At 34.8% G+C, this 20,528-nt stretch overlaps 1 protein-coding gene across 1 annotated transcript in view; it reads right to left on the reverse strand.

The window, feature by feature from the left end:
- The window catches only part of SAMTOR (S-adenosylmethionine sensor upstream of mTORC1), an 87,194-nt gene that overhangs the window by 36,919 nt on the left and 29,747 nt on the right, over positions 1 to 20,528 (reverse strand). Inside the window, exon 3 of the mRNA XM_082846158.1 lies at positions 18,240 to 18,410. Within this exon, the coding sequence (XP_082702284.1) occupies positions 18,240 to 18,410 (171 nt within the window). The remainder of the gene's footprint in view (positions 1 to 18,239; positions 18,411 to 20,528) is intronic.

Here is a 20,528-nt window from a genome sequence, read left to right on the forward strand (position 1 = left end):
TTAGATTAATTTACTGTGAATTCTGTCAAACATACAGACTTTCCCAGGTTTTCAAAACTGTTTCTACCTTTGAGAATATGTATTCAATCTAGAGTTAATCCATAACAGTACAGAGATCTTGGGAGGAATAGGCTTTTCCTCTTAAACAGAAATAGACATAAACATTGCCTAAAGGCTTAGAGATTGAGTGAGGTAGACAATGTCATTCTGAAATACCTTACTACTCTACACTCATATTTATAGTTTAAGTTGTAGGCTGTGACCTCTATCACTGTTGGCTTAGATAAAAATTAACACAGGTAACATTGTTTCTTTGAAGGCTAAAAACCACTGCTTTGGAAAATTGAGGTAGAAAAGAATCCAGCTGGCTAAGGTTCTTTAACAACTTACATATTTCACAGAAGGCTTCCACCTCAGATTCACATTTCATGTCTGGTCATGTTCTTAAGGCCACATTCTTAATTTTAAAATATTCTCCAGAAGTAAAGCAATTATGCTCATACTTTCTATATTAGATTACTCAATTGTTTCCATTTTTCTTTCATTTATTCAAATATATACTGAGTACTTATTGTATGCTAGGTATTCTGTAGGTACTGATGATACAGTGGTAAGGCAAACTTACTGTCCTTAAACTTACACAGCAGGAATCTAATTTAGGTAAGTGCTGTATAAATAAAACATCATGAATTATTTTCATATGGCTTTCTATAAGTAGAGCTGAACTGAGTGAGAATGGGAAATACACACAATATAATAAATATATAGTACTACATGAGGACCACCACTTCAAAAAAGAGTCATAAATAATATATGATTTGGGAACTGAAGTGTCTATTCACTCCTCCATATACAGTTACTCAGTATCACTAATTTGGCTATTACCAGTATAGTAAGAATAAACTTAGTAACAATGTGTTATTAAATTTGGTGCAGGGAAACATTTCAGAATTCTGTGCAACACTGTGACTAATCTAAAGACTCCAGCTCTGACTTTGGCAGATCCGCAAGTAGGCAGTCTCCATGGGATAAGTGAAGCACGGAGAACGGTCGAGAATCAAGGAAGGAAAACTATCGGGTGAGAATCAAGGAAGGAAAGCTATGAACTACTTATTGCTGCCTGGTGAAACAGGAGAGGTCAGGAGGGAGTGGGCTGAAACCCAGGAAGGCGGCTGTTTATTGTTTACAGAGTTTCAGTTCCTATTTTATCTCTAAATAGCAGCTTTCCCACAAGCTTCATGGTTGAAGGTTTAGAAAGCCAGACACTAACTATTCTTCACTATAGATCTCAAGCTATAGATCCTGTCTAGGCCTAAGTACTAGATCTCAGAAGAGCTTTATAAAATCTGTAGAGTACTATCCTTAACCATGACAGTTATCACAGCAATATTTTGACACTTTCATATCAAAATGCTGTGACAAAGATTGAGTTATATTTATCAAAAGGCAAGTGACTGAAGGAAAAAAATGTCAAAGAAAACATAAGTACCATCACTCTCGAATACTCCATATAAAATTAGTGAATGTTTTCTAAGGTTCAATACCAAAAAACCAAGTTATCCTAGTTAACTAGGAAAGATAGCACTAACTAATAGAAAATCCATTCTCTGAGTGTAATGAATGATTTTAAAAATTACGGACCAGAAAGACTTACCTACAAATGAGGCGGGGGATAAGAACAAAGCTTTCAAGTAAATAAAGCATTTCTTTTGGAGAAGTACTAAACAGGAGATTTTTATTAAGAAAGTGATTCTCTGGGGGATATGAACAAAGCTTTCAAGTAAATAAAGCATTTCTTTTGAAGAAGTACTAAACAGGAGATTTTTATTAAGAAAGTGATTCTCCTAGGGATAAGAAGGAGGTGATGATTTAAAGTTGCAGCACAAACAACACAATTTACTCTTCAACCCACTCAGTTCTATACATATACATACATCCTCTGTTCCTTGACTTTAGCCAGTTGCTTGTATATCTCCATCCTCTAATTTAGTTAATGCTGTTGTATTAGCATTAAAAATAAATCCAGTTAAATTCTTATTTAGATGATTCAAGATAATAAAAGAATTTACTCTATAGACTTACAAGTACAAAATAATGTGTGTGTTGTAGTCACTTGGGGAGAACTCCTGAATTTCCCTAAAGACATTATCCTATCTTAACCTTTTCACTTGCTATCATGCTTCTCTTTAGAGTATCATTACTCTATAAAGCCCCCCCACCCGAAGAACATCCTCTCAATCTGTATCCAATTAATGATTATCCTCCTAACTCTTACATTCATTATACCTTCCTTTTCATTCCTGTTATACACAAGCATTCCCTAAAGTTCCATAATTAAGGTTTCTCTCTTTCCTTCTCTCTTTCTACTTTACAATTTTTCTCCAGACTGATTCAGGTGATATTCTGTATATCCAGATGATATCATGTACTTCCAACAATCAAAATAATCCCCAAATGCAGATGATACTTCTATATCTACTTTCTGATTTTTAAAATTTTTTTCCTAGCTCTAGACTCACATTTCAACAATATGCAAGATAATAATAAACACATGCTGTTGAATTCAGTAATTTAACAAGTATCTATTGGGGACCTTGTATGTGTTGGCACTATGCTAGGAGCTGAGTTACCCACAAGGCAGACATGGACCTTATCTTCACGGGGTTTACAATGTGGTCTAAGAGGAAAGACAAACCATAAACAGAATAAGGAAAATACAATGAGTTAGAGCAGGGGTTTTCAAACTTTTTGGTTTCAAAATACCTTTCTACTCTTAAAAGTTACTGAAGACATCAAAGAACTTTTGTTTATGTGGGTTATATCAATTGATATTTACTGTATAAAAATTATAGCTGAGTAAACTTTTAAAAATTTATTCATAAAAATGGCAATAATAAAATCATCACAGGCTAACTTTATAAATAGCATTTTTGGAGAAAATTATATTTTCCAAACAAAAAATTAATGAGAAAAGTGACACTGTTTTACATTTTTTTTGCAGATCTCTGTTGTCTAGCTAAACAGATAATAGCTGGATAATCATGCCATCATGCTTTAGTGTGCTTTTTGTGTATTTCCCATTTCATCACATGACATTAAAAAGACAATTACTCAATAGTTAAGTTTAATACAATTTATAATTTTTATTGCTTCATCACCAACAATCAAGTTGAAACTGGACTTTTTTTTTTTTAAATTGTGGGTTCATGGCGAAGAATACGACTATTAATATAATTTGGTTTCACTGCCTTGATTTGTGCTAAGATGCCAGCAACTTTATCCACCATTGCTTCTGAACTATCAGTACAAATAGCAACATGGTAAGAAAGGCAAATAATATTTTAATATTAACATGGAAATACTGTGAACTCACAGACCTCCCCAAAAGGGCCTCAGAGACTCCTAGAGATCCATGGATCACACTTTGAAATCTGCTATGTTAGAGGATTCTGGTAGCCTTGTTGATGATACCAAATCTAGGAGTAAAGGAAGTTCCTCCTCAGAGTGTTGAATGTTTAAGACTATATGTAAGGATTAACAGGAAATTATCCAGGTGAAGGGGTTGAATGATGGGTTGTGAGAGGATGCTCTGGGCAGAAGGAAAAACACCAGGCCGAAGCTGGAGTTCTACATGAATTAAAGAAACATCAGTATTATTAGGTCATATAGTTAAAAAGAAAAGGTACTGAGGAAATGAGGGATGCCGAGGTCAATAATGAAGGATTTTCTATGTTATGTTAAGGAGCCTGCATTTTATCTGAAGAGCAAAAGAAAATCCCTGAACAGTTTTAGGTAAGAGAGCTGGCATTATCAGGTTTATGTTTCAGAAAAAAATTCTCAGGATGAACTGTGGAGAATGAATTGCAGTAAGACTGGAAATAGAAGTCTATTGTAATTGCCCTGGTGGGAGAAGAGGACAGAGAGATGTAGACTGACTGAAGTGATACTGACAACTTAGAAATGATAATAGGACTTGGTGATTAACTGGATGTGGGATGTGAGACAGGGAAGGAGTCAAGATAAAATCTTTAAGTTTCTAGCTTGGGCATACAGATGCATTTAATGAAACAGGGAACATTGGAAGAGGAACAAATTTGGGTGATTCAGAGTGTAGGAAAGGGGAGAATATTAGCTTGCTCATGATACAAGGGTATCTCACAGGCACAAACGCAAACAGAGTTTAGTAGGCACCTAGATATATGAAGCTCAGATCAGAGCTCTGAACTGGAAATACAGATTTGGTATCACCAGCATATACGTGGTAACCAAAACTATGGAAGTAAATTAAGCTGCCATGAGAGGATATGAAAATGAAGAGTAGAGAGCACAGGACCAGCATTTAAGAGGCAAAGAAAGGGGATGTACTGCTATTAAGAAATGACAAGAAATGTACTGATAAAAGGACGTGTCCTTATAGCACATGTATTAAGATGAAGACATTTATTTTTTAAAGATAACACTGCAGTCATAAGGAGAAGAATACATAAGTTGATTGTTAATAACCACTAAATTACCATTAAGGCTCATAAAATAGGTAATATAGCACATGCCTCTACCACCCCCATAAAATGAATAACATTCATTGATATTTGTTTCAGGACGAGTTTTATTAGGCTTTAGGTAACTCACTAGAAAACGGTAATTTGTTAGTTAAAACACCAGACTCTATTTCCTAAATTATACTTCTATAATTCCATGTAAGTCTAATTAGCTTTATATTTTTTATTAGATCAAATTAGATTCAACTCCAGTTACCAAAATAATAAACAACTTGTTTTAGATAGTAAATCTTTAATTTACTATCTGTTGAGGACATAATATACAGAACTATAATAAAAATCCTATAAACTGAAGTTAACAGAATTTGGGGGGAATGCTTTAAATCTTACTAAGGAAGCCTATTTACTTTAAGAATTCCTCCAAACAGGGACTTCCCTGGTGGCGCAGTGGTTAAGAATCCATCTGCCAATGCAGGGGACACGGGTTCAAGCCACGGTCCAGGAAGATCCCACATGCCATGGAGCAACTAAGCCCATGAGCCACAACTACTGAGCCTGCACTCTAGAGCCCGCAAGCCACAACTACTGAGCCCACATGCCTAGAGCCCGTGCTCTGCAACAAGAGAAGCCACCGCAATGAGAAGCCTGTGCACTGCAACGAAAATTAGCCCCCACTCACCGCGACTAGACAAAGCCGCTGCGCAGCAATGAAGACCCAACACAGTCAAAAATTAAATAAATAACAGAATGCCTCCAAACAGAATTTTTCGTAGAAAATATTTTTTGGTCATTATTTTCCTTTATATATACAGTCAGATTATAGAGGGCTGGATCACGGTATTCTTCTTATGACAATTTGCCCCTTGTGCTATTGTTACCCAAATGATTCTTTGAACCTATATAATCATCACTACTTTCATTCTCAACATCTAGTACTTTGGGTCATTATCTGAAAGCTCAGAACTTTGGGGTCTTTATACATAGTTCTTCCTATTTTTTTTTAACAGTTAGAAGACTATACAGCATTATTTTATTTTTATAAATAAAGGGAGACTCAGGAATGTTAGATATTTTCCCAAGGTTATTCTCTGAGCCAGTGTTAAAATTGGGAAAGGAACTATCTAACGTTTAAAAAGGAGCAACTGATAAGCACGGATTATTAGCATTCAGCTTATTCATAATTTCCAATATATATATATTTTTTAAATGAAGAAAACCTATGGAGGAAAACTTTACATTTTGAATTGGTAATTAATACACATTGTTTCTGTAGAAATAGCTTTAAAATATTATATATGGCTTTACATGGGACTTAATATCTTTTCTTTTTTTTTAAACAATGGCTTTCTTTTTTTTAAAATTATTATTACACATTTATTTTATTTATTTATTTACTTTTGGCTGCGTTGGGTCTCACAGGCTCTAGAGCACAGGCTCAGCAGCTGTGGCACACGGGCCTAGGTGCTCCACAGCATGTGGGATCTTCCCGGACCAGGGCCCGAACCCGCGTCCCCTGCCTTGGCAGGCGGACTCCCAACCACTGCGCCACCAGGGAAGCCCCTCTTTTCTTTTTTTAACAAAAGGCATCAGCCACCATGTCTGTCTCTTTTTTTAAAATTTTATTTATTTAGTTATGTATTATGTATGTATGTATGTATGTCTGCGTTGGGTCTTCATTGCTGTGCGCAGGCTCTTCTCTAGTTGCAGCGAGTGGGGGCTACGTTCGTTGTGGTGCATGGGCTTCTCATTGCAGTGGCTTCTCTTGTTGTAGAGCACGGGCTTTAGGCGCACAGGCTTCAGTAGTTGTGGCACATGGGCTTCAGTAGTTGTGGCTTGCAGGCTCTAGAGCGCAGGCCCAGTAGTTGTGGCGCACGGGCTTAGTTGCTCTGCGGCATGTGGGATCATCCTGGACCGGGACTCGAACCTGTGTCCCCTGCACTGGCAGGTGGATTCTTAACCACTGCGCCACCAGGGAAGTGGGACTTAATACCTTAATATTTCTAAAACTCCATATTTGATACTTGTAATCACAATTTTATCCATTTAGTGTTTCAGTGAAATAAATGAAGAATTTTACTCTCAGGTTCAAATTTATATTTGTATATATGCTTTGATTAATATGTAATGCATTTCAAACTAAGAGCAAAACACCTGAAAAGCACTACTGAAACAAATTTTTCATTTATATACTGTATTATGTTCAAAAGACATTTAACTTCCTCCTTTACTACCGTAATATCTTTTACTTACTAGGATAACCTTCAACGTTAAAAGCCAAAGAAAATACGAAGAATGCTAAAAACTGAATAAAAATCAACTGCTAACTAAAACTTTGGAAAAAAAGAACACTAAAATGGTATTCAAAACCACTATTTAATTATTATAAACCAAACTCTCAAAACCAGCATTAATATGTCAAATTAGGTCCTCTTTATTAGATATTACCTATCATCATGTATTATATTCTCTTTCTGTCACAAGTCTTTTCAGAATATGTCCAATATCTTACATCCTAAGGCAGTATGCAGGTAAAGTCCATAAGACTCTTGGATTGGCAGTGACCATCTAATAAATAGTCTTTCATTTTGCTCAGTGCCACCTCTTCCTTCCCCCTTTCTCTACCAATTAACTAAATCTCAAGTAGATGATTAGAAAAACCTGATTCTACTGTCCTAAAAATGTCTTTCCTTCTTTCATTTCCTTCCATCCATCCGTCCATCTGTCTGTCTGTTCTTTTACCCATGAAGCATGTGTTAAGCCCCCACTCAAACCACTATAAATGTCCAGTAATATCCTGAGTACTAAAGAGCTCATACAAATTGACAGACTTAAGATCATAAAACTTAAGATAGCAAATGACATGAACAGACAATCCTTTAAAAAAAAAGAAATAATGAAATGATCCTATTCGAAGCCTTGGCTTAGATGCTAAGAAACTTAGAGTCAAAACTGTGTGTTCTATTTGTAACAACAGTAATGGACATAAATGGCAGATGATGAGTTTCTTCTCTTATATTGACTGATGAATTGGAAACAGCTTCTTAGAGTGCTGTGTAAAAGGGATTCTGAGGCAAGTCCAGGCTCTGTAGGAAAGATCCAATGACCAACTACCTACATTTATCATGGATTTTGGAAAGTATTATGAAAGCATGTATGCCATGTTTCTACCATGGCAACTACTAGAACATCACAGAATGAATTTTATTTTTCTGATTTCATATGATTTTCTTTTATTTAAAAATTTTCCTTTTTACTTTAGATTGGGAAATGGGAAGACTGGTTTAACATCTTAAATTACATTCTGCTGGCCTCACAGAATGAATTCAGAAGTGTTCCCTCTAATTCTATATTGTGGAACAGACTGTAGAGAATTGGTCTCTTTTTCCTTAAATGGTAGATATCACCAGTACAACCAACTAGGCCTGATGCTTTCTCTTTTGGAAGACTATTCATTATTGCTTTAACTTCTTTAATTAATAAAAACCTATTCAGATGATCTGTTTCTCTTTGTGTGAGTTTTGGTAGATTGTGTCCTTCAAGGAATTTCATCTAAGTTATCAAATTTGTGGGCATAGAGTTATTTATAATATGCCTATATTATCCTTTTATTGTCAATGAGATCAGTAGTGATGTCCCTTCTTTAATTTCTAATATTAGTAATTTGTCTTTTTTTTTTTTTTTTTGGTTAGCTTGACCAGAGGTTTATCAATTGTATTGACCTTCAAACACCAACTTTTAGTTTCACTGATTTTCTCTATGGCTTTCCTGTTTTCAATTTCATTAATTTCTGCTCTAATCTTTATTATTTCTTTTTCTCTGCTTATTTTGGATCTAACTTGCTCTTGTTTTTCTAGTTTCCTAAGGTAGAAGTTTAGATTACTGATTTTACATTTTTCTTCTTTTCTAATATATACTTTCAACGTTAAAAATTTCCCTCTAAGCATGCTTTCACTACATATCTTCAATTTTGATAAGATGCATTTTCATTTAGTGCAATTAGTGCAAAGTATTTTAAAATTTCTCCTGAGACTTCTTGTTTGACCCACGTGCTAATTAGATAATCAATAAATATTTTGGGATTTTCCAGTTCTCTTTGTTATTGGTTTATATTTTAATTCTATTGTGGTCTGAGAGAATACTTTATATAACTCAAATCTTTCTAAATTTGTTAAGGTGTGTTTTATGGCCCAGAATATGGCCTATTTGGTAAACGTTTTGAAAAAATAATACTTTTTAAAAGGAAGCAAAATACTTATTTTGTATCATTTACAAGTATATATGTACAACAAGAAGGAGGGCTGGGACACAGCTATCTTAGTATTAGAAGGATTGGTAGTAATTGGGGCTTGGGATAAATTTCCATCAATCACATTATATACAGATTCAAAAAGTGTCACGTCTCAATTCTGAGCTATAGATGACTTTAAAAAGTGACTCTAAAGAGGAAATAGGCAGTCTACCTGAAAAAGAATTCAGAATAATGATAGTAAACATGATCCAAAATCTTGGAAATAGAATACAGAAAATACAGGAAACGTTTAACAATGACCTAGAAGAACTAAAGAGCAAACAAACAATGATGACCAACACCATAAATGAAACTAAAAATTCTCTAGAAGGGATCAATAGCAGAATAACTGAGGCAGAAGAATGGATAAGTGACCTGGAAGATGAAATAGTGGAAATAACTACTGCAGAGCAGAATAAAGAACAAAGAATGAAAAGAACTGAGGACAGTATCAGAGACCTCTGGGACAACATTAAATGCACCAACATTCAAATTATAGGGGTCCCAGAAGAAGAGAAAAAGAAAGGGTCTGAGAAAATATTTGAAGAGGTTATAGTTGAAAACTTCCCTAATATGGGAAAGGAAAGTTAATCAAGTCCAGGAAGCACAGAGACTCCCATACAGGATAAATACAAGGAGAAACATGCTAAGACACATATTAATCAAATTATCAAAAACTAAATACAAAGAGAACATATTAAAAGCAGCAAGGGAAAAACAACAAATAACACCCAAGGGAATCCCCATAGGTTAACAGCTGATCTTTCAGCAGAAACTCTGCAAGCCAGAAGGGACTGGCAGGACATATTTAAAGTGATGAAGGAGAAAAACCTACAACCAAGATTACTCTACCCAGCAAGGATCTCATTCAGATTTGATGGAGAAATTAAAACCTTTACAGACAAGCAAAAGCTGAGAGAGTTCAGCACCACCAAACCAGCTTTACAACAAATGCTAAAGGAACTTCTCTAGGCAAGAAACGCAAGAGAAGGAAAAGACCTACAATAACAAAACCAAAACAATTAAGAAAATGGGAATAGGAACATACATATCGATAACTACCTTAAATGTAAATGGATTAAATGCTCCCACCAAAAGACAAAGACTCGCTGAATGGATACAAAAACAAGACACATATATATGCTGTCTACAAGAGACCCACACAGACTGAAAGTGAGGGGATGGAAAAAGATATTCCATGCAAATGGAAATCAAAAGAAAGCTGGAGTAGCAACTCTCATATCAGACAAAATAGACTTTAAAATAAAGACTATTACAAGAGACAAAGAAGGACACTACATAATGATCAAGGGATCGATCCAAGAAGAAGATATAACAATTGTAAATATTCACACACCCAACACAGGAGCACCTCAATACATAAGTCAAATACTAACAGCCATAAAAGGGGAAATTGACAGTAACACAATCGTAGTAGGGGACTTTAACACCCTCTTTCACCAATGGACGAACATCCATAATGAAAATAAATAAGGAAACACAAGCTTTAAATGATACATTAAACAAGATGGACTTAATTGATATTTAGAGGACATTCCATCCAAAAACAACAGAATACATATTCTACTCAAGTGCTCATGGAACATTCTCCAAGATAGATCGTATCTTGGGCCACAAATCAAGCCTTGCTAAATTTAAGAAAATTGTAATCGTATCAAATATCTCTGCGGACCACAACGCTATGAGACTAGATATCAATTACAGGAAAAGATCTGTAAAAAATACAAACACATGGAGGCTAAACAATAAACTATTTAATAACCAAGTGATCACTGAAGAAATCAAAGATGATATAAAAAAATACCTAGAAACAAATGACAATGGAGACACGATGCCCCAAAACCTATGGGATGCAGCAAAAGCAGTTCTAAGAGGGAAGTTTATAGCATTACAATCCTACCTTAAGAAACAGGAAACATCTCGAATAAACAACCTAACTTTGCACCTAAAACAATTAGAGAAAGAAAAGCAAAATAACCCCAAAGTTAGCAGAAGGAATCATAAAAAACAGATCAGAAATAAATGAAAAAGAGATGAAGGAAACAATAGCAAAGATCAATAAAACTAAAAGCTGGTTCTTTGAGAAGATAAACAAAATTGATAAACCATTAGCCAGACTCATCAAGAAAAAAGGGAGAAGACTCAAATCAACAGAATTAGAAATGAAAAAGGAGAAGTAACAACTGACACTGCAGAAATACAAAAGATCACGAGATTACTACAAGCAACTCTATGCCAAGAAAATGGACAACCTGGAAGAAATGGACAAATTCTTAGAAATGCACAACCTGCTGAGACTTAATGAGGAAGAAGCAGAAATATGAAGAGGCCAATCTCAAGCCCTGAAATTGAAACTGTGATTAAAAATCTTCCAACAAACAAAAGCCCAGGACCAGATGGCTTCACAGGCGAATTCTATCAAACATTTAGAGAAGAGCTAACACCTATCCTTCTCAAACTCTTCCAAAATATAGCAGAGGGAGGAACACTCCCAAACTCATTCTACGAGGCCACCATCACCCTGATACCAAAACCAGACAAAGATGTCACAAAGAACGAAAACTACAGGCCAATATCACAGATGAACATAGATGCGAAAATCCTCAACAAAGTATTAGCAAACAGTATCCAACAGCACATTAAAAGGATCATACACCATGATCAAGTGGGGGTTATCCCAGGAATGCAAGGATTCTTCAATATACGCAAATCAATCAATGTGATACACCATATTAACAAACTAAAGGAGAAAAACCATATGATCATCTCAATAGATGCAGAGAAAGCTTTTGACAAAATTCAACACCCATTTATGATAAAAATCCTCCAGAAAGTAGGCACAGAGGGAACCTTCCTCAACATAATAAAGCCCATATATGACAAACCCACAGCCAACATCGTCCTCACTGGTGAAAAACTGAAACCATTTCCACTAAGATCAGGAGGAAGACAAGGTTGCCCACTCTCACCACTATTATTCAACACAGTTTTGGAAGTTTTAGCCACAGCAATCAGAGAAGTAAAAGAAATAAAAGGAATCCAATTTGGAAAAGAAGTAAAGCTGTCACTGTTTGCAGATGACATGATACTATACACAGAGAATCCTAAAGATGCTACCAGAAAACTACTAGAGCTAATCAATGAATTTGGTAAAGTAGCAGGATACAAAATTAATGCACAGAAATCTCTGGCATTCCTATACACTAATGATGAAAAATCTGAAAGTGAAATTAAGAAAACACTCCCATTTACCATTGCAACAAAAGAATATCTAGGAATAAACCTACCTAAGGAGACAAAAGACCTGCATGCAGAAAATTATCAGACACTGATGAAAGAAATTAAAGATGATACAAATAGATGGAGAGATATACCATGTTCTTGGATTGGAAGAATCAACATTGTGAAAATGACTCTACTACCCAAAGCAATCTACAGATTCAATGCAATCCCTATCAAACTACCACTGGCATTTTTCACAGAACTAGAACAGAAAATTTCACAATTTTTGTGGAAACACAAAAGACCCCGAATATCCAAAGCAATCTTGAGAACGAAAAATGAAGCTGGAGGAATCAGGCTCCCTGACTTCAGACTATACTACAAAGCTACAGTAATCAAGACAGTATGGAACTGGCACAAAAACAGAAATATAGATCAATGGTACCGGATAGAAAGTTCAGAGATAAACCCATGCACATATGGTCACCTTATCTTTGATAAAGGAGGAAAGAATATACAGTGGAGAAAAGACAGCCTTTTCAATAAGTGGTGCTGGGAAAACTGGACAGGTATATGTAAAAGTATGAAATTAGAACACTCCCTAACACCATGCACAAAGATAAAGTCAAAATGGATTAAAGACCTAAATGTAAGGCCAGAAACTATCAAACTCTTAGAGGAAAACATAGGCAGAACACTCTGTGACATCAATCACAGCCAGGTCCTTTTTGACCCACCTCCTAGAGAAATGGAAATAAAAACAAAAATAAACAAATGCGACCTAATGAAACTTAAAAGCTTTTGCACAGCAAAGGAAACCATAAACAAGACAAAAAGACAAACCTCAGAATGGAAGAAAATATTTGCAAATGAAGCAACTGACAAAGGATTCATCTGCAAAATTTATAAGCAGCTCATGCAGCTCACTATGAAAAAAACAAACAACCCAATCCAAAAAGACCTAAATAGACATTTCTCCAAAGAAGATATACAGATTGCCAACAAACACATGAAAGAATGCTCAACATCATTAATCATTAGAGAAATGCGAATGAAAACTACAATGAGATATCATCTCACACCGGTCAGAATGGCCATCATCAAAAAATCTACAAAAAATAAATGCTGGAGAGGGTGTGGAGAATAGGGAACCCTTTTGCACTGTTGGTGGGAATGTCACTTGATACAGCCACTATGGAGAACAGTATGGAGGTTCCTTAAAAAACTAAAAATAGAACTACCATACGACCCGGAAATCCCACTACTGGGCATATACCCTGAGAAAACCATAATTCAAAGAGTCATGTACCAAAATGTTCATTGCAGCTCTATTTACAATAGCCAGGACATGGAAGCAACCTAAGTATCCATCAACAGATGAATGGATGAAGAAGATGTGGCACATATATACAATGGAATATTACTTGGACATAAAACGAAACGAAATTGAGTTATTTGTAGTGAGGTGGATGGACCTAAAGTCTGTCATACAGAGTGAAATAAGTCAGAAAGAGAAAAACAAACACCGTATGCTAACACATATATATGGAATCTAAGAGAAGAAAAAAAAAGTCATGAAGAACCTAGGGGTAAGATGGGAATAAATACACAGACCTACTAGAGAATGGACTTGAGGATATGGGGAGGGGGAAGGGTAAGCTGTGACAAAGTGAGAGAGTGGCATGGACATATATACACTACCAAACGTAAAATAGATAGCTAGTGGGAAGCAGCCGCATAGCACAGGGAGATCAGCTGGGTGCTTTGTGACCACCTAGAGGGGTGCGATAGGGAGAGTGGGAGGGAAGGAGATGCAAGAGGGAAGAGATATGGGAACATATGTATATGTATAACTGATTCACTTTGTTCTAAAGCAGAAACTAACACACCATTGTAAAGCAATTATACTCCAATAAAGATGTTTAAGAAAGAAAATGTGATACACACACACACACACACAATAGAATGTTATTCAGCCATAAAAGAAGGAAATTCTGCCATATGCAACAACGTGGATATAACTTGAGGGCATTATGCTTAGGGAAATAAGTCAGACAGAGAAAGACACTTATGATCCCACTTAAATGTGGAATCTATAAAAACCGAACTCATAGAAACAGAGAGCAGATTGTCAGCGGCAGGAGGTGGAGGGGGAGAAAATGGTAAAGGTGGCCAAAGGGTACAAATTTCCACTTATAAGAGGAATCAGTTTCTGGGGATGTAATGTAAGGTAATGTTCTGTACGTGAATATAGTTAACAATACTGTATTTTATATTTGAATGTTGTCTAAGAGAGATTTTAAAAGTTCTCTCCTCACAAACACACACAGAATCCTAACTATGTGAAGTAACTGCTGTATTAACTAACCTTATTGTTGTAATCAGTTTGTAACATATGCATGTATAAAATCATTACATCGTAACCTTAAACTTACACAACGTTATATGTCAATTATATCTCAATAAAGTTAGAAGAAAAAAAAAGTGACTCTAGTAGTAATAAATTTTTGGTTTTCATGAAATGTAAGTTAAAAAAACCCAAGGTATTTTTGCTATGTGAGCCATCACTATCTGAACTCGGAAATCAAAATGACTTGATTTTGTGATAACACTGGGAAAAAGATAACCCTTGCTAGCTACACTTGCTATCCAAAGTCGGAAGTCAAACAGATTTAGATAGTAACAAATACATATCTTACTAAATAATAATATCTATAAATAAAGAGAGTAAACATCAGACCTTTGACTATTTCATCTACCTCTCTAGAAGTGTGTATGTGTAAGAGAGCGAGAAATTCTCTTTGGAAAAATTGATTATTATTTTGTATGAGTATCACTTTATATTTAGACACATAAAGTGGTAGATATTTATGATAAAATATAATGCAGAATGAGTGTTTTAATAGCACAGGAAGAGCAGTTTACACAAAATTTTTTATACTGCATGGTCTCTATTGTGTAAGAAAACAGTGCCTATTAAAAAGACTGGAAAGAAATACACCTAAATGTAACCAGGATTGAGTAATAATTTTTCTACACCTATAATCTTCTCTACATGCAAATTTTTCATACTGTTATCTTATTTCATTTGCAGTCAGGAAAATATACAATACTGATTTTAATACAACATGATAAGTACTGTAATAGAGATATTAAAAGTTTGATATTGGTACCAGAGTACCAATTCTTTTGAGAAGTTCAAGTTAAGGTCTGGAAGGGAAGATGCTTCAAATATAGCCTAATATAATACAGCAACAGTTGATCAGAAAGAGGATATATTGTACTTGCAAATGCCAGAAAGTGAGAACATGCATGTGCCACTAGGGGAATTTAGACAGTTCCATAAGACTAGAATATGGGCTGCAATAATGGTAGGAGGAGTGGGAGGGATAAGTCTACATACACATGTTGGGGCCAAATGCTATACAAAGTAGTTTCTAGAATGAAGAAAATCTAAACCTAGCCATCCTAGGCTAAGATGTTTCAATGCTTAATTTCAATACTAAGTAAGACCTGACCTATAACAATCATATTTCCTTTAAATACTTAAAACTACTTTTTCTCCTTTAAAATTAAAACAGAGACTGAAATTTCTTGACTATGGCAGGGGAGAGGCTGGCAAATCCACTCCTCAGTAAACAATTATAACAAAGAACACAATCATCAAACACAACCATTTCAGGGCTCAAACCTAGACAAACACGTTGCAAAGTGTTCATTCATGAAAACCAGCTAAATCTTAGCTAACAACAGTGGGGATCTGTGGTGTCTTTGCCTGAAGCCACTCTCATCATCCCCACCCTTTGCTCAGTTGGTATGGAAGTTCTTTGAGGACAGGGCTGGCTGTGAGAAACAGCAAATTCCCTGCTGGAAGGGGTTAACAGGATTTGGAGCAGAGGGTGAAAAACCCACAGAACAATGTCAGTAAAAGTAACAAAATGGTAAGAAACAAACAGGGCAAGTCAGCAGCTATGCCAGCTTCAGGCTGCAGTTTTGGTTGGCCAGAGCTGTAGACTGGAAGACTGGTCAGAAATTTAGAAATTCCAGAAATATCCTGGAAATGAAAGAGGCACAGAAGGGCTAAATAAGCTTTCCACATAGCCTTGGTTGATTGGGAGGCTAAATGAACATGCACGGGAGACCTACGAGGGCCTGATGGAAAGCAAAAAGTGAGGCAGACTTGGAAACTGCCTGAATTTTAAATGTACCCCCAAATGAACACACATCCACTGGCAGAGGGTGGGAGCCTTACAGGCTGGAGAGGTGTTTGAGCACAACCTCTGACCTATCATTGACCCCTAATCTGTGCAGACACAAGTACAAACTGTAGGAAACCAGCCTAAAAAAATAAAAATAATAGTAATGTACAAACTACCAGGGAAACAGACTCCACAGATTAAGTGCAGGGAGATTACTAAAAACCACCACCACCATCACCACCCTCCTTGGGGAAAAATCCAAAACAAGAGTTTCTATAACTTCAAAAATATACTGGACAGTTTTCAACAAAAAATTATGAGACATGCAGAGAAAAACAGGAAAGTGTAGTCCATATTCAAGAAAAAGAGCAGTAAATAGATTCTGAGTGAGCCCAAATGTTGTATTTAGCAAAGACCTCAAATCAGCTATTATAAAAATGTTCAAAGAATTCAAAGAAACCACGTTCAGAAGAGTAAAAGGAAAATATGACAATGACTTAACAAACAAAGTAATCTCAACAATGAAACAGAGACTATAAAAAAGAACGATATAGAAATTCTAGGGTTCACGTTTTCCATATGTACCTGTTTTTGATAGCACTGTTAACTATATAATTTCTTATGCTGGTCAATATTTTAAAAATATTCAAGAATGTTCGTAACACCTGAGTTATAAGATGTTTAGTAACTCATTATGCTTTGTAAGCTTTGTAGTAACCTTTGAATAAAGGTAAAGATCTTTTCCTACAGAACTAATCAAAGGTATATATTAATTTTTGAATGAAACTGCTTATACCTAACTAGATAATATTTCAACATGGTATAAAATCAAAGTAACCAAAGGTAATGTTATGTTGATATCTACAGGTTTGGAAATGTTTTAAGAGGTTAATTTAATTTTATTTCCATGGTTAGCCTGCAGTGTCTATTAGGAATGTTTCTAGAATTATTCGAGCTTAACATTTTCAAGAGAGTAATACAATATTACTTGATTCCACAAATTTATTCTGGTACTAAGGTATATAAATAATTTTAATACTACTAAAATTAATTGAATTATAATACATACACAATGAAATATTATTTAGCCATAAAAAATGGGAAATCCTGCCATTTGCAACAACATGGATGGACCTTGAGGTCACTGCACTAAGTAAGTCAGACACGAAAAGACAAATACTCTATGATCTTACTTCTATGTAGAGTCAAAAAAAAAAGTCAAACTCATAGAAACAAAATCAGATTTGTGACTGTCAGATCACAAATTTAGGGACTGGGTGAAAGGTACTTCCAATTATAAGATAAATAAGTTCTGGAGATGTAATATCCAGCATGGTAACTATAGTTAACAATACTGTATTGTATATTTGAAAATTGCTAAAAGTTCTCATAAGGAAAAAAAATGGTAGGTGAGGTGAGGGATGGTTAACTAAACTTACTGTGGTAATCATTTCACAATATATATATCTATTAAATCACTTTGTTGTATGTGTTAAACAGTGTTACATGTCAATTATATCTCAGTAAAACTGGGAAAATACTCATGTACTTATTAAATAAAATTTATGCCTATATGCATATATATAAATATTACCAGCAGGCAGATTTTTATATTGAAAATAAAATAATGGGAATTGGTTCTATTAATAATCTTCCATTAATTCCTTATTTGTGATTTGTCAGTGGATAGACACTTTATATTTAATTTAATTGGGTTTCACTGTTTTGATTCTTTGTATTACCATAAAATGTAACATTTAATGAATGATTCTTTCTCATTTTTAGTGAGAACAATCGATGTTATGGAACTACTAGTTTCCCAGATATCCCTTAAAATTTTATGCTACTTTCCTACCTAATAATATAACAAATTTACATTTCTCAGACTAACATACGACCAGAGAAGCAAGCAAAATGCCCACTACTTGGTGTAAACCATTACACTATTTTACATTATTAACACAGCTATCCAGGATAATGTTAATAATCTAAGTAGAAAAGTATACTTACTCAGTTATAAATTCAGGGTTTGTAAAGCTGAGGTTGGTTAAATGACCTTCAAGTTTAGAAGATTCATGCGTATTTAAGGCTGGAGTGGTCTTAGTGGCGAGTACAGCTCTTTTTTCATCTTTTTCAAGTGCTTTTCTCTTCCCACCATTTTGAAAATATTCTCTGCATACACTACAAGGCAAAATAAAGTTATATTTTAAAACAATAGGTATGAATATAAAATAAAATGGGAAAATATTAACCTTTATTAATCAAAATGGGAAAGTTTCAAATTATAGTGTCCTATTTTTAAAATGTCACATTGAGGTAAGTTTGAGCACCTGTAGCATTTTCAAATTTTTAAAATTACCATACAACAAAGCATGATCATAGATTATGTTTAAAAGTGTTTTTTCAGAAGTACAATGTGCCTGTATGTTTTGCTGAACTTTATTCTTAGCTAAAACATAAGTTCCTCCAGAAAAGCTTAAATAACTCTGTTATTCAGTGACAGAATTCAAAAAGAATAGTAGTCACAGTTAACTCTGAGCCAGCTCTGCTGGTAGTAGACAGTTGTTTTTCAGATCCCTCCTGGTTTATAAAAACAAAGTCACACATATATACACTAATATGTATAAAACAGATAACTAATGAGAACCTGCTGTATAGCACAGGGAACTCTACTTAGTGCTCTGTGTTGACCTAAATGGGAAGGAAATCCAAAAAAGCAAGATATATGTATACATATGGCTGATTCACTTCGCTGTACAGTAGAAACTACCACAACATTGTAAAACAACTATACCAATAAAAAATATATATATATGTATAGTTATCACACAAAAGAGAAGCTCCATTAAACTATATCCAATTGCTGTTAAAAAAAAGTCACAAAATCAGGTTGCCAAAATATTAAGAATCATGCTATTTGCTCTGAAAGAAGAGCATAAAAATCTGGTTAAGGTAAAAATGGTGTCGTATTATATAGGTATACATTCAGAGAGAACAAAGGTTTTAACATAATAGTGATTTTTATAACACTTGGAAATTATTCCTGTCCATCAAGAGACCACTACTGCTTGTCCCAATTCTTATAATATAAATGGATATTAAAATGCAGATTTTTCAAGATGTATTATTTCAAACTCATTTAGTTTAGCCCATATCAGGTTGTTATCCGTAATCAGAAACTGATGACTGGCATTAAGATTAAACAATTTTCTTCATACCTAATACAATTTTAGGGTGAAAAAAGTAGGGTACCATGCCTGGGTATGTAACAGGACAATAAACATGAACCACAGAATCAACTCAAAACACTTACTAGCTATTAAAGACAAAAAACTTAAAGGAAGCAAGACTGGTATGATCTGCCTCTGGCCCTTGAGCTTACAATATGACAGGAGATACATACTTAGATAATTAACTGATATACTTATCAAAGCTTAAAGTGAATATAAATGGAAACTAAACAAATTTTCTTTATTTTTAGATTCTTAAACCACATTATTATTCCATATAGCTCATACTCTGAACAAGCTAGACTATTTTTCTCCATAGACACTCCTTGGTGCAGTTTCAAAAACACATGGCTAGAGAAGAAGTGAAAAATTAATTTAAAACTGATTTCAGCAAGTAGAACTATGGTGTCTAACGAAACAATACTCATTTCCCCTCACACTTAAAGGATGCTATTAGTTCAATTTCAGTTTGTCTAAGTATCTAATAAAGACTTCTTTAACTTATCCTATGGAGATTTAATTTTAACTCAAATTATATACAGGAGTTGAAACTCATTTATCATTAATCAAACATTTATTAAGTACCTATCATGTGCCAGGCACATGGAAAAACAAATTGAAGAAGGCATTGCTGCCCTCAAGGAGCTCAGACTAGTGAAGGAGACAAATAATTATATATTGGGTTGGCCAAAAAGTTTGTTTGGGTTTCCAAAAGAAATTTTGGGGCCAACCCAATAGTAAAGAAAATACAATTGATAAATACCTAACGCCCAATCTAAAATCAGTAGTATAAGCTGATTTTAGGAAGATAAGTAGGAATAAATCAGGCTAGGAAGAATGTTAGTTAAGGAGGAAAGTGCTTTCCTGGCAGAGAGAACAGCATGAGCAAAGGCATGGAAGAGAAAAGCATCATGGATCCCACAGAGATAGACATCAGTTCAAGGCATGTGAAATTTAAACTGCCAGGCAGAAAATGGATGGATGGACTCATAAGTGAAAAGGCCCTAAGGCCAACACACATATAGAGAGGAATGACAGCCACATGACACTGGAGAGGTAAACAAACTTC

Source organism: Leucopleurus acutus (genome assembly GCF_964270905.1).
Source record: "Leucopleurus acutus genome assembly, chromosome: 9".
In the NCBI taxonomy this organism is placed as follows: domain Eukaryota; kingdom Metazoa; phylum Chordata; class Mammalia; order Artiodactyla; family Delphinidae; genus Leucopleurus; species Leucopleurus acutus.